At 42.9% G+C, this 22,425-nt stretch overlaps 1 protein-coding gene across 2 annotated transcripts in view; it reads right to left on the bottom strand.

Annotated features, from left to right (window-relative positions):
- Window positions 1–3,229: 3,229 nt before the first annotated feature.
- The window catches only part of tex55 (testis expressed 55), a 27,630-nt gene continuing 8,434 nt past the window's right edge, over window positions 3,230–22,425 (bottom strand). The window contains exons 1-4 of one of the 2 annotated variants that reach the window (XM_033033269.1): window positions 17,920–18,111; window positions 11,177–12,214; window positions 6,182–6,244; window positions 3,230–3,667 (exon numbers count right to left, since the gene is read on the bottom strand). In XM_033033269.1, coding sequence (XP_032889160.1) covers window positions 3,617–3,667; window positions 6,182–6,244; window positions 11,177–12,214; window positions 17,920–17,928 — 1,161 coding nt within the window. In that variant the 5' untranslated portion in view covers window positions 17,929–18,111 and the 3' untranslated portion in view covers window positions 3,230–3,616. Of the gene's footprint in view, window positions 3,668–6,181; window positions 6,245–11,176; window positions 12,215–17,919; window positions 18,112–22,425 lie in introns of those variants that run through there. The other variant, XM_033033270.1, reaches the window with a different exon arrangement.

Raw genomic sequence — 22,425 nt, 5'->3', positions numbered from 1 at the left:
GGGCTCTGAGCGTGGTGGCCAAAAATGACGGCCGTAGGTGGCGGCGTTCTGTTAGAAATCGCAGCACAGTAGGCCCAAAGCGGTCAAGATCAGAGTTTTAGTAATATAGTTATTATTGTACAATTTATTGAAACCTGGATAAATGGAGTGTCTCCTGGAACTAAAATGCTAGATAGCTCAATTTAAAACAGAATGTTGTAGCCCTGGTCAGATAAGGGCAATTCTGACCTGAGAAATGCAGCAAAATATCACAGACAACATTTCATTACTGAGCCATTGATTAGCACCTGTTAGCACCAAAACGCTGCATGATTGGTCAAAAATTACAAAGTATGAAAAATCACAGTGCAACAGGGAAATTAATAATAGCATCTTGGATTGGCTGTTCGTGCATGTACATGCTTGCCTGCAGGAAACATGCAATGGGTAGATCATGGCCAATCGATACGCAATGCTGTTGAAGATTGTTGGGCCTAAGGTGATGTGAAAATGGATAATGCTGGGAAAGGTTCAGCAAAAGTGAACCTTTGTCAGAACTGCAAATGAGAGAGACTTTTTCTTAATTGCAACCAGGATAGGAAGGTTTGAATAGGACAATAAATACATCTGGTAGGGTGAGGCCAGGTTACCATTGTGATAAGCTGGTGATGAAGCAATCTGGCTGATAGGTTAATGAAGGAAGGTTAGAGAGAGGGGAAAAACATATTTGATCTCTTGCAACAACCATCTTTGTGTATGAAATGACTATAACCATTGAATACTTTCTCTCTGATGCTCACTGACCAGTTTTAGAAGGGCTTCTTGTCGTCACACTCGGTCAAATGCTGCCTTACTTAAGGTAGGCCATTCCCCATTTTCATCTCACTTCTGGAACTTACCTCTTCCAACTTTGTTACGAGATCCGCAGCAGAGCAGACCTGAGCAGAGTGAAATTGAAACTGGCCATCACTTAGCATATTATCAGCAAGTAAGTGAGACTTGATAACATTGTCAGCTACTTCCAGAACTTTACTGACGGTTAAGAGTAGATTGATTGGGTGGTAATTAGTATTTGTCCTGAATGTCCTCTATTTCTCCTGATTTTCATGGAACAGGGTGGCAGTGTGAACTGTGAGGAGGATGCTATGAGAATGCAGGGTGACTTGGACAGGTTGGGTGAGTGGGCAGATGCATGGCAGATGCAGTTTAATGTGGATAAATGTGAGGTTATCCACTTTGGTAGCAAAAACAAGAAGGCAGATTATTATCTAAATGGTTTCAAGTTGGGAAAAGGGGAAGTACAATGGGATGTGGGGGTCCTTGTTCATCAGTCAATGAAAGTAAGCATGCAGGTACAGCAGGCAGTGAAGAAAGCGAATGGGAGGGGTTAGAGAGGGAGGGCCTTGTTATGTTGGCCTTCATAACAAGAGGAGTTGAGTATAGGAGCAAAGTGGTCCTTCTGCAGTTGTACAGGGCCCTAGTGAGACCACACCTGGAGTATTGTGTGCAGTTTTGGTCCCCTAATTTGAGGAAGGACATTCTTGCTATTGAGGGAGTGCAGCGTAGGTTCACAAGGTTAATTCCCGGTATGGCGGGACTGTCATATGCTGAGAGAATGGAGTGGCTAGGCTTGTATACTCTGGAATTTAGAAGGATGAGAGGGCATCTTATTGAAACATATAAGATTATTAAGGGTTTGTACACGCTAGAGGCAGGAAACATGTTCCCGATGTTGGGGGAGTCCAGAACCAGGGGCCACAGTATAAGAATAAGGGGTAAGGCATTTAGAACGGAGATGAGGAAACACCTTTTCACACAGAGAGTTGTGAGTCTGTGAAATTATCTGCATCAGCAGGTGGTGGAGGCCGGTTCTATGGATACTTTCAAGAGAGCTAGATAGGCCTCTTAAAGATAGCGGAGTCAGGGGATATTGGGAGAAGGCAGGAACAGGGTACTGATTGTGGATGATCAGCCATGATCACAATGAATGGCGGTGCTGGGTCAAAAGGCCGAATGGCCTACTCCTGCACCTATTGTCTAGAACATAGCTGGACAATGTTCTACATTGTTGGGCAAATGGCAATGTTGTACCTGTATCTGAGCAGCTTGGATAAAGGTGGACGTAGTTGCATAGAGCCCATCTTAAGTACTCTTTTTGAGGTGCCATTTCTGTTTCTCATGCTCTCAGCTATCCTCAATAGGAAAGCTTGAATTGAATTGGGTGGAGATTGGCTTCGGTGGAGATGGGAATCACAGGAGGAAGCAGCGATGGACCTTCTATCTAGCATTTCTGGCTGAACATAATTCCAAATGCTTCAGCCTTGTGAATAGGTCACATACAATATGTGGTGCCCCAATATCAATGAGGATGAGGATATTCTTGGGGCCTTCTCCTCTCTTTTGCTGTTTAATTGTCCAGCATCCTTTACGGCAAAGTGTGGTAAGGCTGTGGAGCTTTCATCTGATCCATTGGTTGTGAGACTGCTTAGCTCTGTCAGTTGCCTGCTTTTTTTGCTGTTCAGCAATTTTTTGGTGTGGCTGATGCTGCTCCTGGCATGTCCTTTTGCATTCTTCACTGAAAGTTGATCGCTTGGCCTGATCGTAATGGTAGAGTAAGTGAAATGCGAGTCCACGAGATTACAGATTGTGATACCTGCAGTCCTGCATCCGATGATGTTCCATACCCAGTGGATGCCTGTTTTCAGATACTGTTCTCACAATATTCCTGTTCACACATATTGCATAGCATTGCAATTGATGTCTCACTGAAGCCCTGAACATTTTATCACCATTTAGGAAAATAATTCTGTTATAGTATTCCCACTGAAATACAATATCCCATATTTCCCCATCTTATGTACAATTTGCCACCCTCGATCAATCATTTCACCTATCTGAACAGCTTTGTATCATTGACATACTTCAGTTTACTGAATTCTAATAAGCCATTAATATGTGTTGTAATCTCAGACCCAGTGAGATTGAATCTTGCATTAGCCCACTAGTAACACCTGTCGACTTAAAAAAGATTTGTTTGTATCATTTAATCAACTCATTTTCCATGCTTGCATGTTTATTGTCCCAATAGCTATTATTTATTGTTAAAAAAAATTGTGCGGTACTTTTCTCAGATGTATTTTTAAAATCATGATACACTACATCCACCAGCGTCTTCCCCACCCTTTATTCACCCTTCTAGCCACATCCTCAAAAATATGCGTCAGATTTGTCAAACACAACTTCTCTTTCGTCAAGCCATTTTCATTTTAATGGTTTCGTGTTGCTGGTTAACGTGTCCTTAATAATGGATGCAAACATGATGTGAAAAGGGATGCGTTCAGATGTTTAATTGTCTTTCAGAAAAAAACTTGGGGTCACTGTATATCTTAACATCAAAAACATGCAAAATATACATGATTGGAAATAGTGACCTGATCTTCTTGGTTCTGCTTGGGAAGGTGGAACTATCTCATCCATTTAACCTTTGCCATTGTTCACATGGCGTGCTTTCTCTATTTGTACACTGCACTTTACATGATATTACAGTAATAGAAACAATAAGAGGAGACTTGATTAAAGATCAAAATACATCAACTCCTACATAATGTTTTCATAATACTGTATGTTCTGGTGCAGTTTATTCCACACAGATTTCTTGTTCGTCCCGCATATAGATCATTGCTTGTATCTGTCAGGGAGCAGAAATAACAATTTATCAATTATGCATTGTGATTTACACCTTGTGTAAGAAAGAACTGCAGATGCTGGTTTAAATCGAAGGTAGACACAAAATGCTGTCCCGCTGAGTTACTCCAGCATTTTGTGTCTACCTGTGATTTTCACCTTCCTGTGTCCATTATAATTCAGGCAGCCCCCAGGTTGCAGAAGGATTTCTCCATTAGTCAAAAATGGCTGTTTTCTACCGCTAACCATATTTGCTACAATTCGTTCATTTAATTTAAATAAATAATTAACCTTATACTACCCATAATTAAACTATGAAATTTATACTGTATCCAGACATTAATGAATGGGTAGCACTGTGGCTCAGCGGTAGAGACCCGGGTTCGATCATGACTACAGATGCTTGTCTGTACGGAGTTTGTACATTCTCCAGATGACCGCATGGGTTTTCTCTGCGTGCTCCAGATTCCTCCCACAATCCAAAGATGCACAGGTTTGTACGTTAATTGGCATCGGTAAAGGATTGTAAATTGTCCCTAAGTGTGTAGATAGTGCTAGTGTACTGGGGATTGCTGGTCGGTGCGGACTTGGTTGACTGAAGGGTCTGTTTCTGCGCGGTGTCTCTAAACTCAACTAAAAATACCATGAAAAATTATTGTTATTGCAAGCTTGAAAATTGCTTGAAAAATGTCAGGAGAATTTGTGTGAATTCTGATTTATGTAAATCAGGTTGTTAGTAATCAGGGAGTGGGGCCTGTATCTAAGACAGCACTTGATTAAATTAATATACTCGGTGCCGAATAGTTCAGTTCAAATGATCAAATACATAAACAAAGGTAGACAAAAATGCTGGAGAAACTTAGCAGGTGAAGCTGAGTAAATAACCGCTAAGTTAAACTTTTAAAATAGTAAAGATAGTAGTACAATGAAGTGAAAAACCAGGAAGTAAAAAACGGGGAAAAGCAACGTAAGAAAATATTTTAAAAGTTAAAAAGCGCGGAAATCGCGAAGAAAACCGCTGTCTTTGAATTAAATTGTTATCTTTAAGAATTTGTACAATTAATTAAGAAACCGAGAAGTCTTTAAAGAATAATAAATGCAAGGTTAATATATTTAAATTTTCGAAGTTAAAGCAAAAAAATGAACCAGCTGAGGCAGCAGAGCCCAGCCAAGGCCAGTCGAGGCAGCTGAGCCGAGCCCAGCCGAGGCAGCAGAGCCGAGCCCAGCCAAGGCAGCCGAGCTGAGCCCAGCCGAGGCAGCCGCTCGCAGCATGATGAAGAATGGCGCACGGAGCAGACCCATTGTGACGTCATCAGCAAAAGACAGCGTTTTTTAAATTCAACGTTTTTTCAGATTTTTGAATATTTTCACTAATAACTCGAGAAATAAAGCATGAAATTTTAAGATAAGGCGATTTTGGACTCCATGGGAAAAATCTCTACCGGAATATGTAAAAATGTTACCGTTAGCACGTTGCTTTTTCGAGAAGACGTGATTATACACACACATATCCACATACAAGGTGAGAGATATGGATATGAATGTGAAATGATACTAACACACCTTTCTGCACGCTGGACACAATGGAAATTAAAGATATTAAGATATAATTTATTTACAAAGATGTTGAGAAATATTATAATGATATTGGTGAAAGTGAAAACATTCTGCTTAGAGGGTTAATTTTGATATAAAGACATTCAGAACATGTTGGTATAGTTGGAGCTCTGGGTCAAAGTTGGAAACTAATAGTGGGATAAAAACATGATAGGAAATTTGCACCCGGATTATAGAGTTATGTTGGAAATATACAATTGATTATACAAAAGATTTAAAAAAAATCCCCTTACAACTGCTGACAGTCTTGCTGATTTTTTGCAGCAGTTCCTGCTTTTGTTTAATTATCGGTAATAAAGGTCAATTTAGAAAGGGAAATGGAATGGAAAAGGAAATGTACAAGAGTTATTTTCTCAACAGGATTGGCAGAAACCTGCATTCTACTAGATAACTGTTACGAGGTCAATTGGATCATTCTACGCCTGGTCCAACTGAGAATCGTAGATCAGAGATTTAAATGGAAACGCCCTAGCCTGTCTACCTCAGTTAAGTTTTCATGGCATTTTTATCCATGGGGAGGGGGTGAGGAGCACACGTAGAGGGTGGAGGAGGATAAATACACTGGATGACAGGAGGCAAGGAAATTGGAAAGAAAGCGGGTTGTTTGTCTACACTCATTGCTTGATTGCTATCTCCATCTTGTCTCATTTTGCCATTCAACCCATTCTTACATGGGTGTGCCTGTCACTTGCTAACTCGTGCCCCATTCCCTTCCCCTCATCTCTTTCTACCAACTATCTCCCCCAAATCTATTCTTGAAGAAGGGTTTCGATCGGGGCCATCGTCTGTCCATTGCCCTCCACAAATGCTGCCTGACCTGCTCTGTTCCTCCAGTTGCTTATTGCTTTTAATTCATGCAGATGGGTTTGTAAATTATTTTGTGAGCATCCACATACTGTACCTGCTGCAACATAAATTCAAGGGGGTCATCTGGTCTTTCATACACCAAATTTTCAGTCATTTTCTGTAAAACAGAATATATTTAAAATCTGTGACCTTTGTTTCTAATTAAAAATGTAGTTAATAAATTGCAAGTAGTCTTACTTGAGTTATATAGATGCTTAAATATTAATTTTTTCATTTTGGTAATTTTAAAGAAATGTTTACTTGGTAAAAAGTATAGTTTACTTGACCTAATTAATTTCTAATTAGTATATAACTACAGTGAAATCCAGCATGCTGTTATCCTTTAATATTATTATTATTTATGCCTTTTCCATTTAGTCTACGGGAAATCTTTTTTGTTGTTGTTGCTGTATTTTACATATAATTTAAATGTAATGTACATTTTCCAAGCACTTTTATGCTTCAATTCCTATATTTGTGTTGAAACTAGTGGCTCCATATTAATGTGTATGAAGGAACTGCAGATGCTGGTTTAAACCAAAGATAGACACAGAGTGCTGGAGTAACAGTGGGATAGGCAGCATCTCTGGAGAGAAGGGGTGACGTTTCTGGTCGAAACCCTTCTTCAGACTGACTCCAGATTAATATATTGTTTTAGTATGAGGGCTTGGAAATCACATTACGTCCATTCTCTGGCAATGCTACTTGCAAATGAATTAGGGTAAATATGCCAGAAACTTAGTGATGTTTCTGCAACATTCTTTACTTAAGATCCTTAATGCAGAATTTGTGATGAATGTAAACCTGAATCCTAGAGTGAAAGACCACCACACTCATATTTTTACATAAAGATATTGCCATCTACAGGTGTTTATTTTGCTGGCATCTCAAGCCTGCTCTCCTAATATTTCCCCAGTCCTGCAAATTTCTTCCCTTCAAATACATATCCCCTTCCCTTTTTAAACACTTCTGTTATAACTGCCTCCATTACTACCCCTGGAAATGTTAAAGTTTTTCCACGTTACTTTTTACAGTTTCTTCAATCACTTTCACTCGATGTCTCTAGATCTTCCAAATCCCTCAGACTCATTGGAATCACTCTCTCAGCATTACAGCGTGTTATTGACATTGCAGTTGCTGGGCTAAGTGCCAGCAGCAGTGTGAACTAACAATAAATCAGTAGAGTTGTGCTTAACGTGGGGAAATCTGACAAGATAAATAGAATTGAAGAATAGTCACTGCACAGTAGGCGATTTGTCCAATTGCCTCTGAACTGATTCTGTGTAAGAACCATCCAGCTAGGCCAACTCCCACAGACTCCAGCAGATTTCTTCCTTTCAAATACACATCCGGCTCCTTTCTAAACACCACTATTAAATCTGATAAAGTTAGAACTTTTCCACATGTTACTTCTGGCTCTTTTGTCAATCATCCCCACTCTTGCCCTTTGGATCGTGACCAATGCAGCAACAGCAAGCATTATCTCCCTCTACTCGTGCCTATGCCCATCATTATTTTAAATAATTTGTGCAATTTCCTTGTTACCTTCCCTGTTCCAAGAGAACAATCCTGGCTTCTCTCATCCCAAAACCTTTACACCTTTCCAAAAAGATAGCACATAAAAGCAAACACAACACTGTGGTGCTTGAACGAGCATTTTATAAAAGTGCATCGTGACAACCTTGCTCTTACACTCGAGGTATCCATTTATAAAAGCCGCAATCCAATATGCTTTCTCAAGCACGTTCTCAAGCTGCTGTGCACTATTGGAAATAAGTCATCTGAAACAAAGCCAGATCCTGTAGAGACGCAGCCTGTCTATATCGGTTTAATAATGACATATCAATTGGGTCATACAAACCTCAGGTCTCAATGTTCTGGTGTCCTTTTTAGAAGTGTACCTTCTAGTTGGTATTACTTTTTCTCATTTCTCCAACAAAATGTACTCTGTTTGTCTCACTTGTCACCAATTCTACAGCACGTCTATTTCTCCATTTCACACCACAACTACAAGTTTTGCGTCATCTAACCTTACAACTAAAGATTGTATTATTTGTGGTACTTTCTAAAACACCATGAGGATGACATGCAATGTTGTTTTAATGCCAACTAATAGTAATAGATAGATTTCTAGGCAAACTACAAAGATTAACCTGAACAAAATGTCAGAAACAAATTATAACCCGACTTTAAGAGATGTGACTATGTAGGATTCGGCTTTGCTTCAGCTGGCCTTGCACTGTTAGTGCGATCACTACAATCCAAACACACCAGTATTTCTCCCAATCAAAATCAAAAGAGCAGCCAATATTGCCCCAGGTAAATGAATGTATCACATGACCAGCATAGATCAAGGGCCATTCATCTTCACACCGATATACTATTTTAATGTAAAGGTGTCGTTAAATTAAAAAAACAGCAAACCAGGAAATAAAAAGCATAATTTTTGACTAACGTGTTACATATTTTACAGATTGAAACTAAATTGAAACATATTGATGAGATAAAGCTAGATGATGACATATCAAATTATATATTTAAAATGAAATAAATGTTTTTATACTTTTCAGACAAGTTCTGATAAAGTTCAGATCTTTAAAACAATTATCTCAGGGAATTACAATCCACACTTATAAAATTAGCTTTTCAAGGCCAGAAGATTTGATAAGTAATTCATTTAGTTTTGCACACTATACTAAACAAAACACTAAACGATTGCAAATTGCCATAAGTATATACTGTATGGGAGATTCTAGTGCTATGTTTTCTTCCCACCTCATCCAATTCGTATCCATTATCTGTGCTCCGAAACCCAGTAATGCAACATAATGTGCTAAAGATAAAGTATTTAACTATGATTTATGACTGGCTTTTATAAAGGGTGAGCAGGGAAACAAATCAAGGGTATTCCATTGCTGTGGTCATTACAAAATACACGTTTCAAGGTCATTGCCAAGCTATAAAAAATTATATATTACAACACAGATAGGCCAAAGTCTGGTCTTCAGACTGAAATACTTAATTAATTTGTGCCATAGCTACATAATTGATCACATGTGATCTTCATCTCCATCGACTACTGGCCAACATCTACTATAAACCCACTGACTTCCATGGCTATCTGGACTTCACTTCCTCCCACCCTGCTTCCTGTAAGGACTCCATCCCCTGCTCTCAATTCCTCCGTCTACGCCGCATCTGCACACAGGATGAGGTGTTCCAAACCAGGGCATCGGAGATGTCCTCATTCTTTAGGGAACGGGGGTTCCCCTCTTCTACCATAGATGAAGCTCTCATCAAGGTCTCTTCTATACCCCGTAACTCTGCTCTCACTCCCCATCGTAAGGGCAGAGATCCCCTTGTCCTCATCTTCCACCCTACCAGGCGTCATATACAACAAAAAATCCTCCGACATTTTCGCCACCTCCAACGGGATCCCACCACTGGCCACATCTTCCCATCTCCTCCCCTTTCGGCTTTCCGCAGAGACCGCTCCCTCCGTAACTCCCTGGTCAATTCGTCCCTTCCCACCCAAACCACCCCCTCTCCTGGCACTTTCCCTTGCAACCACAGGAAATGCTGCACTTGTCGCTTTACCTCCCCTCTTGACTCCATCCAAGGACCCAAGCAGTCGTTCCAGGTGCAGCAGAGGTTCACCTGCATCTCCTCCAACCTCATCTATTGCATCCGCTGCTCTAGGTGTCAGCTGCTCTACATTGGTGAGACCAAGCGTAGGCTTGGCGATCGCTTCGCCCAACACCTCCGCTCGGCTTGCAATAACCAACCTGATCTCCCGGTGGCTCAGCACTTCAACTCCCCCTCCCATTCCGAATCCGACCTTTCTGTCCTGGGCCTCCTCCATGGCCAGAGTGAGGCCCACCATAAATTGGAGGAGCAGCACCTCATATTTCCCTTGGGTAGTTTACACCCCAGCGGTATGAACATTGACTTCTCCAATTCCAGGTAGTCCTTGCTTTCCCCTTCTTTCCCCTCCCCCTCCCAGAGCCCACGGTCTCAGCTTCTTCCTTTCTTCTTTCCGCCCCCCCCCCCCCCACCCCCACATCAGTCTGAAGAAGGGTCTTGAACCGAAACGTCGCCTATTTCATTCGCTCCATAGATGCTCCCTCACCCGCTGAGTTTCTCCAGCATTTTTGTCTACCTTCAATTTTCCAGCATCTGCAGTTCCTTCTTAAACATGTGATCTTCAGGCATGTTCGTATATGTGCTTCTTGATTATGGTTTAGGCAAAACAAGCAGAGAAGACATCAGGAACCTTTGCATTTTGCAGTGACCTGTTGTGATCATCCTCATGAAAGGGTAGTGAACGAGATTAATAATTTCGAATCAAAACGTTTGGAATAATAATTCTAGGGGCATGGGAAACAGCAGAGAATAGCTGCACACGTGCCACAAGCCAAATTACTCCCAGGGTGCTATATCATCACTCAGCTATTCTCAGATTTTTATTCCTGTTTTTTCTTCTTCTAATTATGTTGGCTGATGGTGAATCTGAACAAAGTCCCAGTCGGTTACTTCCCTTTCTGCAACACCACAGATGGGGAAAATCGTGGCTTTATCCCATCACATTTATTCCCCACAGATGCTGCCTGACTCGCTGAGTTGCTCCAGAACCTGGTGTTTTGCCCAAGATTACAGCATCTGCAATTCCTTGTGTCTCCACAGCTATGTTGTTTACAGAAGTCAACAGAAAACAACTCGGTGTGGGAACCCCTACTGGTCTCTTCTTCCTTCAGGGACATCGATGGCAGACGGAAGGTTTCTTACTGCATCCCTGGCTGACTTCAACCAGCTCAGCAGAGACCAAGTGAAGAGGCTATACCCTGGTGGCAGCAGTATATTTACACACCTGTGCCTGTAACGCGAGTAATGATAGAGAACTTCTAATAATTTATAATACACAACTGCATTCCTCCCTGAGAAGAACCATGCACTATTAACCTGGCACCAGCAAAAGGAAATCTTTCCCTGTAGTAAATTTAAGATCCTGATAATGAGAAGGATTAGATTAACCTTTGAAGCGCCCACCAACCTGAAATATCTGTAGAATATTGTGTTTCTCCATGTACAGCACAGATCGCTTATATGGATCTTCAAAACAGGTTCCAATTTTTTCTTCAAAGTCTGCAGACATCTCTGTCACAGCTGAAGCTAAAATCTCGGTTGCAGCTGCAGTTTGATCAGTGGTGCCAGCTGCAGGTTCAGATGTTTCAGATTTACCTACTGGTTCAGTTTTAGATCCATGAATGACCTGCCCCTCTTGTTCAGGTGCAGTCTCTGCCACCGGTGCTCCTGCAGTTTCTGTCCCTGGTTCAACTGCAGTCTCTGCCACAGGCTCAGCCGCAGGCTCTGGTTCAGTTGCAGGCTCTGCCACAGGTTCATCTGCAGGTTCTGGTTCGGCTGCGGGTTCTGGTTCGGCTGCGGGTTCTGGTTCGGCTGCGGGTTCTGGTTCGGCTGCGGGTTCTGGTTCGGCTGCGGGTTCTTCTTCGGCTGCGGGTTCTTCTTCGGCTGCGGGTTCTGGTTCGGCTGCGGGTTCTGGTTCGGCTGCGGGTTCTGGTTCGGCTGCGGGTTCTGGTTCGGCTGCGGGTTCTGGTTCGGCTGCGGGTTCTGGTTCGGCTGCGGGTTCTTGTTCGGCTGCGGGTTCTTGTTCGGCTGCGGGTTCTGGTTCGGCTGCAGGTTCTGGTTCGGCTGCAGGTTCTTCTTCAGCTGCAGGTTCTGGTGCAGCTGCAGGTTCTTGCTCAGCTGCAGGCTCATCTTCAGCTGCAGGTTCTTCTTCAGGTGCAGGTTCTTCTTCAGGTGCAGGTTCTTCAGCTGCAGGTTCTTCTTCAGCTGCAGGTTCTTCAGCTGCAGGTTCTTCTTCAGCTGCAGGTTCTTCAGCTGCAGGTTCTTCTTCAGCTGCAGGCTCTTCAGCTGCAGGCTCTGCCACTGGTTCTGTATCTAGTTCCGCTGAATTTCCTGCCACTGGTTCTGCTGACTCCATTTCTGGGGCGCGAGGGAGAATTTCTGGTTCATCAACAGGATTGACTGCAGATCCATCAGTTTCCTTTTCGGTGGGGTTCTGATCATCATTCTGTAAGGTTATATAGTTAATGGATGTTCAATTACAGCATTTTATACAAGAAACATCTCTAATGTCCCTGATGACAAGACCAGCAGGAAGTGTGTCCAGCTGCAGCCCCCCGACAGATCACATAATGTGATTGGATCTGCGGGAGGACTTGCTATGGAGGTATCCGGGTGCAGAGATCGCAGAGACAGACAGCTTGTTAAGTGAGTAAATCACTCCACATGTACAGATGGGGGAGCTGGTTGATCAGCAGGAAGGGCGTCAGGGCATTGGGGCAGTGCAGGAGTCCCCTGTGGACACACTCCTCTCTAACAAGTAGACCATGTTGGACCACCCTGGGGAGAACAGCAGCAAGAACCCAGTCTGTTGCACCAGGGAGGCTGATGCTGTACAGAAAGAGTGGAGCAGGACTGGGTGTGTGTTAGTGAGGTAGGACATTTCTATATTAAAGGGGTCAGAAACCTTTTTGAAGGTTGGTATCTTGCCTCTCTGGTGCGAGGGTCGAGATTGCCTTGGACTGACTACAGCACAGTCTGGAAGGAAAGGGTGAACAGCCGGAGGTTATGGGCATGTAGGTACCAATGACACCGGGAAGAGAACAGGCTGAGGTCCTGGAACATGAGTTTGTAGACCTATGCAGCCATTTAAGGATCAGGACCTCAAAGGTGAGATCTCTGGATTGCTTCTGGTGTCACTAGCTAATGAGTATGGGAATAGAGGATAGGTTAGATGAATGCCTAGTTGAACATGGTTGGGGAGGATAGGCTTTAGGTTCCTAGATCAATGGGATCATTTCAGGTGAGGATTGGATCTGTATAGGGGGACGAGTTGCACCTTAACCAGAATGGAACCAACACCCTTGCTAGGAGATTTGCTAGTGCTGTTGGGGAAGGGAGCTGCTGGGTTGGCAGGGAAGGGAGCTCAGGGTAATTAATGAGATGCAGAGGTGCAATGACCTAGAGAAGAAATAGTAAGTCTAGTTGATAAAACAAGCGGGTGAGTGAACATCAAGTGAATACAAAGCAAAGTTGTATTTATTTTAATGCAGGCATTAACTTCGCAAAGTAAATTGACTCAAAGTTTTAATTAACTAGAGGATTACGATAGAGTAGGCATCAATGCAACATGGTTGAATGACAGGCAGGACTGGCAAGTTAGTATCCTAGGACATAGAATTTTCAAGCAAAGGAATGGAGGGAGTAAAGGCGAGGAAGTATTACACTGTTAGTCATAGATTGGATCTCTTTGATGTGCTTGATGACAACGAGCTTGAATGTGGACAAATCACCAGGACCAGATCACCAGGCAAGGGAATAGATTGCTAATGCTCTGGCTGAGACATTAAAATCTTTGCTGGGCAGTAGTGAAGTACCAGATGATTGGAGGACAGCTAACATGATATCCCTTTACAAGAAAAGCCGCAGGGAACAAGCCTGGTAGCTATAGGCCTGTGAGTCTAATATCAGTTGCAGGAAGATACTGGGGAAAAAATCAGAAGAATTGGAGTAATGTTCAATGGGAAAGGCAGGAATTAGAGACGTGCTTAGTACTGGTGTCAGAGGTTATGGGGAAAGGCATGAGAATGGGGTTAGGAGCAAAGATCCTATAGCTTGTTTTAGGATCTTTGGTTAGGAAGGAGAGATAGAACAGCCATGATTGAATGGCGGAGTAGACTTGATGGGCTGAATGGCCTAATTCTGCTCCAATCACTTATGATCTTATGCTTTGTCAAGGGCAGATCCAGTCTGAGCTATTTGATTGAATTATTTGAAGACTTAAAAAGTATATTGATTAGGACAGGCCAGTAGATATATTACACATCAACTTTGGTAAGGCTCCCTACATGGGAGATTGGTTCAACACATTGGGTCCCATGGGAGTCAGGGCAAGTTGACAAGCAGGATCCAAATCTGGCTTGGCAATAGGAGACAGAGAAGGATGGTAGATGATTGTTTTTTTGTGGTTGGATGTCTCTGATTTGAGGTGTCTCACACAGATGAAGCCTGGAGCCTTGCTGTTTGTAATATCATTGTTGTGTGGGTATGGGAGGCAAAATCAGTACATTCGTGCACGACAAAAAAAAATGCTGGAAATTGTTAGAGGATAGTCCTATGCTGCACAGAGTTATCAATGTGTTGGAGAAATGGCTGAATGAGGCCAGATGGAAATTAATTCAGACAAATATGAGGGGCTGCATTTTAGAAGCATTAATGGGGCTAGGACATACACCATGAATGACAAAGTCTGAAAGAGGGACCTTGGAATAGAAGGCCATTGATCCTTGAAGGATTCTTACCTTCTTTAGTCAGGGCATGAAATACAGAGGTGTGGTAAGTATGTTCCAGTTTATAAAACATTGGTCACACTACAGCTGGAGTACTACGGGCAATTCTGGTCATCTCGCTATAGGAAGGATGTGAAAGTGCTGGAGAAGTGAAGGGGAAATGTATTAGATGTTGCCTGAGGTGGAGCAGTTCAGGAGAAACTGGAGAAGCAAAGACTGTTCTGTCTGGAACTGAGGACATGGTTGAGGTATATAAAACGTTGAAGAGTGTACATTGAGTAGATTGCAGGAAATGTTCCCCAATATCAAAGATAGTTTAAAGGACATGGAGATTAGGTAAGGGGGAAAAGATTTAGAGAGGATATGAGAGGGACCTTCTTCATCCAGAGAGTGGCAAGCATCTGGAATGCACTTACTGAGAGTGGTTCAAGCTGGGACACTGAGAGAATTTAGGAACATTTGAATCACCTGGGCATATAAGGCTATGGAGTAAATGCTCCAAGATGGGATTAATACAGAAAGGTGCCCAATGGTTGGTATGAATGAGTTGGCATGATTGGCCTATCCCTATGCTGTATGATTCTATGACTGTATGCTTCCAAACTATCAGTTTGTTAATTTATTTGAACTTCTGTTGTGTAAATAATCAAGCAAAGTTTGTTATCAATCTGAAACATTAAGCCAACTTCTCCCTCCACAGATGCTACCCAACCTCTGAGTAGTTTCACCATTCTAAGCCTGTACAGGTTGAAACTTTCTAGTCTGGCATCCTTGGGACCTGACTGGTGCAACACCACATAAAATCCAGACCACAACAATTTCCCTCGATCACCCCCCTTCTGAGAAGGAGAACTGTTCTTTTTTGGGGTCCAGAAAGTTGCATGGGTTACATGAGGACCATCGGTAACTGGAAGTTTCAGTAACCCAGAAACACTGTTGGCTGAGATTCCTGTCAGCTAGATCACAAAGGTTGTGCTGGTAGTTTAATGGGGTATATTAATACAGGTCTTAGTTAATTTACGATTCTAGTTCGATATTATTAAGATAAATTAATTAGTACAGTTCTGTACCACAGCATGGCAGATCGTTGGGGGTTGCTGGACCATAAAATGCTGAACTGGAGAGTTTTAATCTGTATTACATTGATTGCAAGGCAAGAGTTAAGGACAAGGTAAATTTAGATGTTGTGTCCCACGGGATTTGGTCTAAGACAATAAAAAGAGAAGACAGGAAACAATTAAGACGATTATTGCTGCGAGGTAAAATAGGGAATGTGGAACCATCTGGATTAGTTGAGGTGAATTATATAAAAGAAGCTTGAACAGGACATATTGATTGAGTTAGATGAGGATTAGGTACAAATCTAGTAATTCACCAAGTTTACCCACAACCTCCTGTAATTTGGAAGTGGTCAAAGGGCCTATCATGGTTGAAGGGAAGCCACAGTACAGGAAGAAGAAATATATTTTGGTGACTAATTCATGTTGTCTATACAAAAAAAATATATTTGAATAGCTTTTCAAAGTGTCTTTGAGAAAATATCTTGTCAGGTTTAAGTTAACTGATGCAGGAACATACAATTAGGTTTTCCAAGCAGGACATAGTTAGTGGACAAAAAGCTTTTGTATTTTTTAAATTATTAATATAATGAGTTGTATACAGTGAGGTGCAGGTTGCCAAGTGGTTACTATAGGAATTAATTTGCTAAGGAATTAATAAAATGACATTTTATCAAACTTTGAAGGCACAAAATTGGTTACATGGTTATTGACAGTAGTTGTCCTTTTATAATAACTGTAGAACTTGTGGGAATTTAGAATGATCGAAATCTCCTGCATTTTTTTTCTTGAATGACAGAAAAAATGGACCAGGCATTTTTTTTATCTATTAAAGAAAAAGAAAACCAACTGCTAGAATTGTTGCTTTACACTAATATTTTTGTTATGTAAAAGCAAAGATGATTAAATTAAGCTATTTTCGCATTGGCATAGACAAAAGGTAATATTACAGGTAGTTTTACAGACAAAGGCTGAATTAACAGGTTCAAAGGCAAGCCATACCACCAATCCCAGAGTTTGAAGTTACAGAGGGTGGAATTTCTTATATGTTTTCTTTGTTTTCCACCTCTAGTGCCCAGTAATTAAAGGTGTTTTTTAATAAGGTGCATTATTTTCTGGGATGTTCCAGCATGACACTGATTTGGTGCCAGCAGGGGTGTATTTTACTGAATAAAGTAAATGTGCAGCTCCAGGCATTCCACATTTTTTTGTGAACCAAAATATAAAGAAGGCTGGTATATTTTAACTGGTAACTTTTGGCTTTGACTGCACTGTCGTTGAAAGACAAAAGAACCTTACAAAAGAAAAACACATACCAGGGAAACAATACACTCCTCTAAGATGAGACGATGGGCCATTCTCAGGGGCTTTAGCCGCTTAATTGTAAGCACTGCCATGTTTTAATTTATATGCTATTAATGCTGTGAGTCGAGTTGTTTTAATGTTTTCATCTTGGCTGGTAGGTTTATGTTTGCTGTGTTTTTCAACAATTTCATAAAATGGGGACAGGGTATAGTGTTCACCCTAATGTTACCATTATATGTGCAGAAATGCGTGGTATTTTTTACATTACATATTTTTTCAATTAGATTTTCATTCCTGCATCTGCACATTGTTTCTATTTTCCGTACTTATTTCTTGTGCTGTAATTTATTCGTTGGGCTCTTTCCATTTTTCCTTGGGCTGTTTTCATAATACCTCAGCATTACCGTTAAACATTATACATAGAATCAGATAATTGATGATAAACTACTTAGCACTGGGGGTTTGGCAGACAACTGTATGCTGTTCCCAGCATTGCTACAGTGCATATGGAAAATGGGAGGCGTTGGCCTGCTGCCTACTGACCTCAAGGCCAGTTCAGCAGGTATGGATTTACTGAGCTGCAGGGGGTGAAGCAGGAATATCCATGTCTGTATTGCAGCTCTGAGTCCTGAAGTTACTGCCCACCAGGTTGTTGGTGCTACTGATCCACAAGCAGATCTTCCCACTACAAAGTAATGGAAACGTTCTTCCTGTAAGTGACACCCACCCACCCCAGAGAGGTTTGGTGACAGCTCATCGACCTTCTCTCTATACAGCTGCTGCCCGACCTGCTGAGTGTTTCCAGTGAAAACTAATCACACGTGCAGAGACTACTGGAGGGACTCAGCGGGTGTGGCAGCATCTGTGGAGGGAAGTGTACATATGCTGCTTAGTTCGGGACCCTATTAGCTGGGATTTCCGCGCTCTGTGGCGCCGGGGGGTAGTTTATCGGCCAGTGTCCGGGTTGAGAGGAGCCGGGGCTGATGCCTTGATGTTGCCGGTGGCGCTGAGACACCCAGAGCCATGACTGACCACGAATGCACAGAGGGGGATGCGGTTACCTCGCTCATCACTGCACCGCCGGATTTCCGCACTCTCTTCCACAAGCCGCAAGAAAAGGAATATTAATGCCAAGTATTTTCGAAACGCGCGTCTGAGACAGTTCGCATCCCCGACACCCGCCCCCTACTTTGTCCGCTCGGAGTTACTGTAGATGGCGGCCGTTGCCGGGGAAACCCACACGTAATATACGTCGCGAATGACCAGCGGCCCGCCATGCCGTCGCTGTGGCAACGGGGTTCCCCGCGACGCCAGGGGGGGAAGCCCTCAACGTGGCTGCAGGCAATGCAACACGCGCTGCTTCACCGTGGCTGCAGGCAATGCAACACGCGCTGTCTCACCGTGGCTGCAGGCAATGCAACACGCGCTGCTTCACCGTGGCTGCAGGCAATGCAACACGCGCTACTTCACCGTGGCTGCAGGCAATGCAACACGCGCTGTCTCACCGTGGCTGCAGGCAATGCAACACGCGCTGCTTCACCGTGGCTGCAGGCAATGCAACACGCGCTGTCTCACCGTGGCTGCAGGCAATGCAACAGGCGCTGGTACACAAAAATGCTGGAGAAACTCAGCGGGTGCAGCAGCATCTATGGAGCGAAGGAAATAGGCGACGTTTCGGGCCGAAACCCTTCTTCAAACTGATGGGGGGTGGGGGGTAGAAGGAAGGAAAAAGGGAGGAGGAGGAGCCCGAGGGCGGGGGGATGGGAGGAGACAGCTCGAGGGTTAAGGAAGGGGAGGAGACAGCAAGGGCTAGCAAAACTGGGAGAATTCAACGTTCATGCCATCCGGACGCAAGCAACCCAGGCGGAATATGAGGTGCTGTTCCACCAATTTCCGGTGTTGCTCACTCTGGCAATGGAGGAGACCCAGGACAGAGAGGTCGGATTGGGAATGGGAGGGGGAGTTGAAGTGCTGAGCCACCGGGAGTTCAGGTAGGTTATTGCGGACTGAGCGGAGGTGTTCGGCGAAACGATCGCCCAACCTCCGCTTAGTCTCCCCGATGTAAATCAGCTGACATCTAGAGCAGCGGATGCAGTAGATGAGGTTGGAGGAGATACAGGTGAACCTTTGTCGCACCTGGAACGACTGCTTGAGTCCTTGAATGGAGTCGAGGGGGGAGGTGAAGGGACAGGTGTTGCATTTCTTGCAAGCTTACATGCGCTGCCTCACCGTGGCTGCAGGCAATGTGACAGTGACAGATCTAGTACTGGAATTTAAATTATCATTGGTCGAAGAAATAACAGACAATAATGCTAGGATTGGAGAAGGCAGACAATTAGGAACAAGTGTAGGAAGGAACTGCAGATGCTTGTTTACACCGAAGATAGACACAAGATGCTGAAGTAATTCAGGGGCCAGGCAGTATCTCTGGAGAAAAGGAATGGGTGACGATTCGAGTTGAGACCCTTCTTGAGACCTTTCTGAAGTATACCTGGCTGAAGATGACCTGCGGGCCAGAGATTAGCAGAATGAAGAGAAGAGAATGTTGTTTGGACAAGGTCGTGAGCATTGAGGCAGCACCAGAGAATTAACAGAAGCATCTTGCACAAGTCAGAGGGTAGTTAATCTTTAGTCAGAGGGTAGCTAATCTGTGGATCTCAATGTCACTGAGGGCGGTGGAGGCAAAGATAGACAGGTGTCTAGGGTTATGGGGAGAAGGCAGGAAAATGGGATTAGGAGGCAGAGATCGGCCATGATTGACTGTCGGAGTCAATGGGCTGAATGGCCTAATTCTATTTCTATCACCAGGGTGAACAAGCAGTCGCCATAAGGAGGGTTGGGATGAAGGGTCTCGACCCGAAACATCACCCATTCCTTCTCTCCAGAGATGCTGCCTGTCCCGCTGAGTTACTCCAGCATTTTGTGTCTACCTATGATTATAGACGATCTTGTTTGTCATTGGAAATAAAGCCCATCAGGGGAGTTCCCCTTGCTGTGTGTATGGCCCTATGATAAACTCATGTAGCAGTAGTTAAAAACTATTGGCACCAAGGACATAAGAAATTAAACAAAATAACTGTACATTTTCTTCCTACAGATTCTGGGCAACAAAGATGGAATGCCAAAATGAAGACCTGGAAGAAATTGCCCAATATTGATTCAAAATCATGTTGCAAGACCAAGATGGTGATGTAAATCCAAACAACTCTTTCATATCCTTCCATTGCAGTTGCTAAAGCTAGTTGATTATCAATGTTCTTCTTGACTTTATACCACTTGTGTGATAACAGCTGACAAAGACCCATAATAATGCAATTTCAAATGCTGTATTTAAAGGTCCGATCCAAAAGAGAATGAGGAGACTATGCATTTGCAAAGAATTATGAATTCGGAAACAAGGACCTGCAGATGCTGGTTTACAAAAAAGACACAAAGTGCTGGAGTAACTCAGTGGGTCACTCCAGGTCAGGCAGTATCTTTTGAGACCATGAATAGGTGATATTTCGGGTAGAGACCCTTCAGTCTGATTGTGATGATGGGGTTGGTAAGAAAACTGGTAGAGAAGTGGGAGTAGGACAAAACCTGGCAAGTGATAGGTGGATGGTGATAGGTGGACAGGTGAGGGGTAGTTTATTTGTCAGATGGTTGGGCAAAGGCCAGAGATAAAAAGACAAGAGGTGTGAGATAAGGATAGAAGAGGTGTGAATTATGAAGCCAGAAGATGGAATATATGTGGAAGGGCACAGGAAAAACGGGAAGGGGAGAAATGGGTATGAATCCAAGTGGGGCACAGGGAAGAGAGGGGAAAATAGGATGGGGGGGGGGAGGGGATTACCTGTAGGTTAGTTTATAACATGAATAGGTGATGTTTCAGGGCGTGTTCCTTTTATAGCATGAATATGTGACGTTTCAGATCAGGAGCCTTTTATAACATGATTTGGTGATATTTTGGGTTAGGACCCTTTTATAACATACATGGGTGACATTTCAGATCGGGAGCTTTATATAACTTGAATAGATGAATTTAGGAATGTCATGGTCTATGCCAGTTTTGCTATGGTTCGCTGCCGGGTCAGGGCATGGTCTGGAGCAATGAGTAAAATAAATCTGGGTTGGAGGTGGTCTATAAGCTGAGGCCTGAATTCAGTGAATAAAAAGTCTAATCGATCATTTGAAGAATAATGAGCAGTTACACATTTGACCACAATCTGTCCCGTGCAACCCTCACTTTGCCTACTCCAAAGTATCACTCCTCATCAATTTAACTTGCAAGCATGAACATTCTTTTCATTCTTGCTTTTCCTCCATTCAAATGCTGTCCATCCTGATATACAGTGCCCTCCATAATGTTTGGACAAAGACCCATCATTTATTTATTTGCCTCTGTACTCCACAATTTGAGATTTGTAATAGAAAAAATCACATGTAGTTAAAGTGCAGATTTTAATAAAGGCCATTTTTATACATTCTGGTTTCACCATGTAGAAATTACAGCAGTGTTTAAACATAGGTCCCCCCATTTCAGGGCACCATAATGTTTGGGACACAGCACTGTCCTGTAAATGAAAGTAGTCATGTTTAGTATCTTGTTGCATATCCTTTGCATGCAATGACTGCTTGAAGTCTGCAATTCATGGACATCACCAGTTGCTGGGTGTCTTCTCTTGTGATGCTCTGCCAGGCCTGTAATTGCAGCCACCTTTAGCTTATGCTTGTTTTGGGGGCTAGACCCCTTCAGTTTTCTCTTCAGAGATGATTGACTTGTCCACTCAAAAAATTACAATTTTATTGCTTCGAAAAACTCCTCTAGCAGTATGTTTGGGATCATTGTTTTGTTGTAGAATGAACCGCCGGCCAATGAACTTGAGTAGATAGGATGTGTCTATACCCTTCAGAATTCATTATGCTACTACCGTCAGCAGTTGTATAATCAATGAAGATAAGGGAGCCAGTACCTTCAGCAGCCATACATGCCCAGGCCATAACACCCCCACCACTGTGTTTCACAGATGAGGTGGTATGCTTTGGATCTTGGGCAGTTCCTTCTATCCTCCATACTTTGCTCTTGCCATCACTCTGATATAAGTTAATATTTGACTCATGTATCCATAACACCTTTCTCCAGAAGTGGTTGCTCTTTTAAGTACTTCTTGGCAATTGTAACCTGGCCATCCTATTTTTTGCGGTTTCCATCTTGCAGTATAGTCTCTGTATTTCTGCTCATGAAGTCTTCTGCGGACAGTGATCATTGACAAATCCACACCTGAAGAGTGTTTCTGATCTGTCGGACAGGTGTTTGGGGATTTTTCTTTATTATAGAGAATTCTTCTGTCATCAGCTGTGGAGGTCTTCCTTGGCCTGCCAGTCCCTTTGCGACTAGTAAGCTCAGCAGCACCCTTTTTCTTCTTAATGATGTTCCAAACAGTTGATTTTGGTAAGCCTGAGGTTTGGCTGATGTCTCTAACAGTTTTATTCTTGTTTCTCGGTCTCATAATGGCTTCTTTGACTTTCATTGGCACAACTTTGGTCCTCATGTTGATAAACAGCAATAAAGGTTTCCAAAGGTG

The sequence above is a fragment of the Amblyraja radiata genome, chromosome 14 (genome assembly GCF_010909765.2).
Source record: "Amblyraja radiata isolate CabotCenter1 chromosome 14, sAmbRad1.1.pri, whole genome shotgun sequence".
NCBI lineage: Eukaryota > Metazoa > Chordata > Chondrichthyes > Rajiformes > Rajidae > Amblyraja > Amblyraja radiata.
The sequence above is the reverse complement of the archived record's forward strand: the minus strand, read 5'-3'. Positions and strand labels throughout refer to the sequence as shown.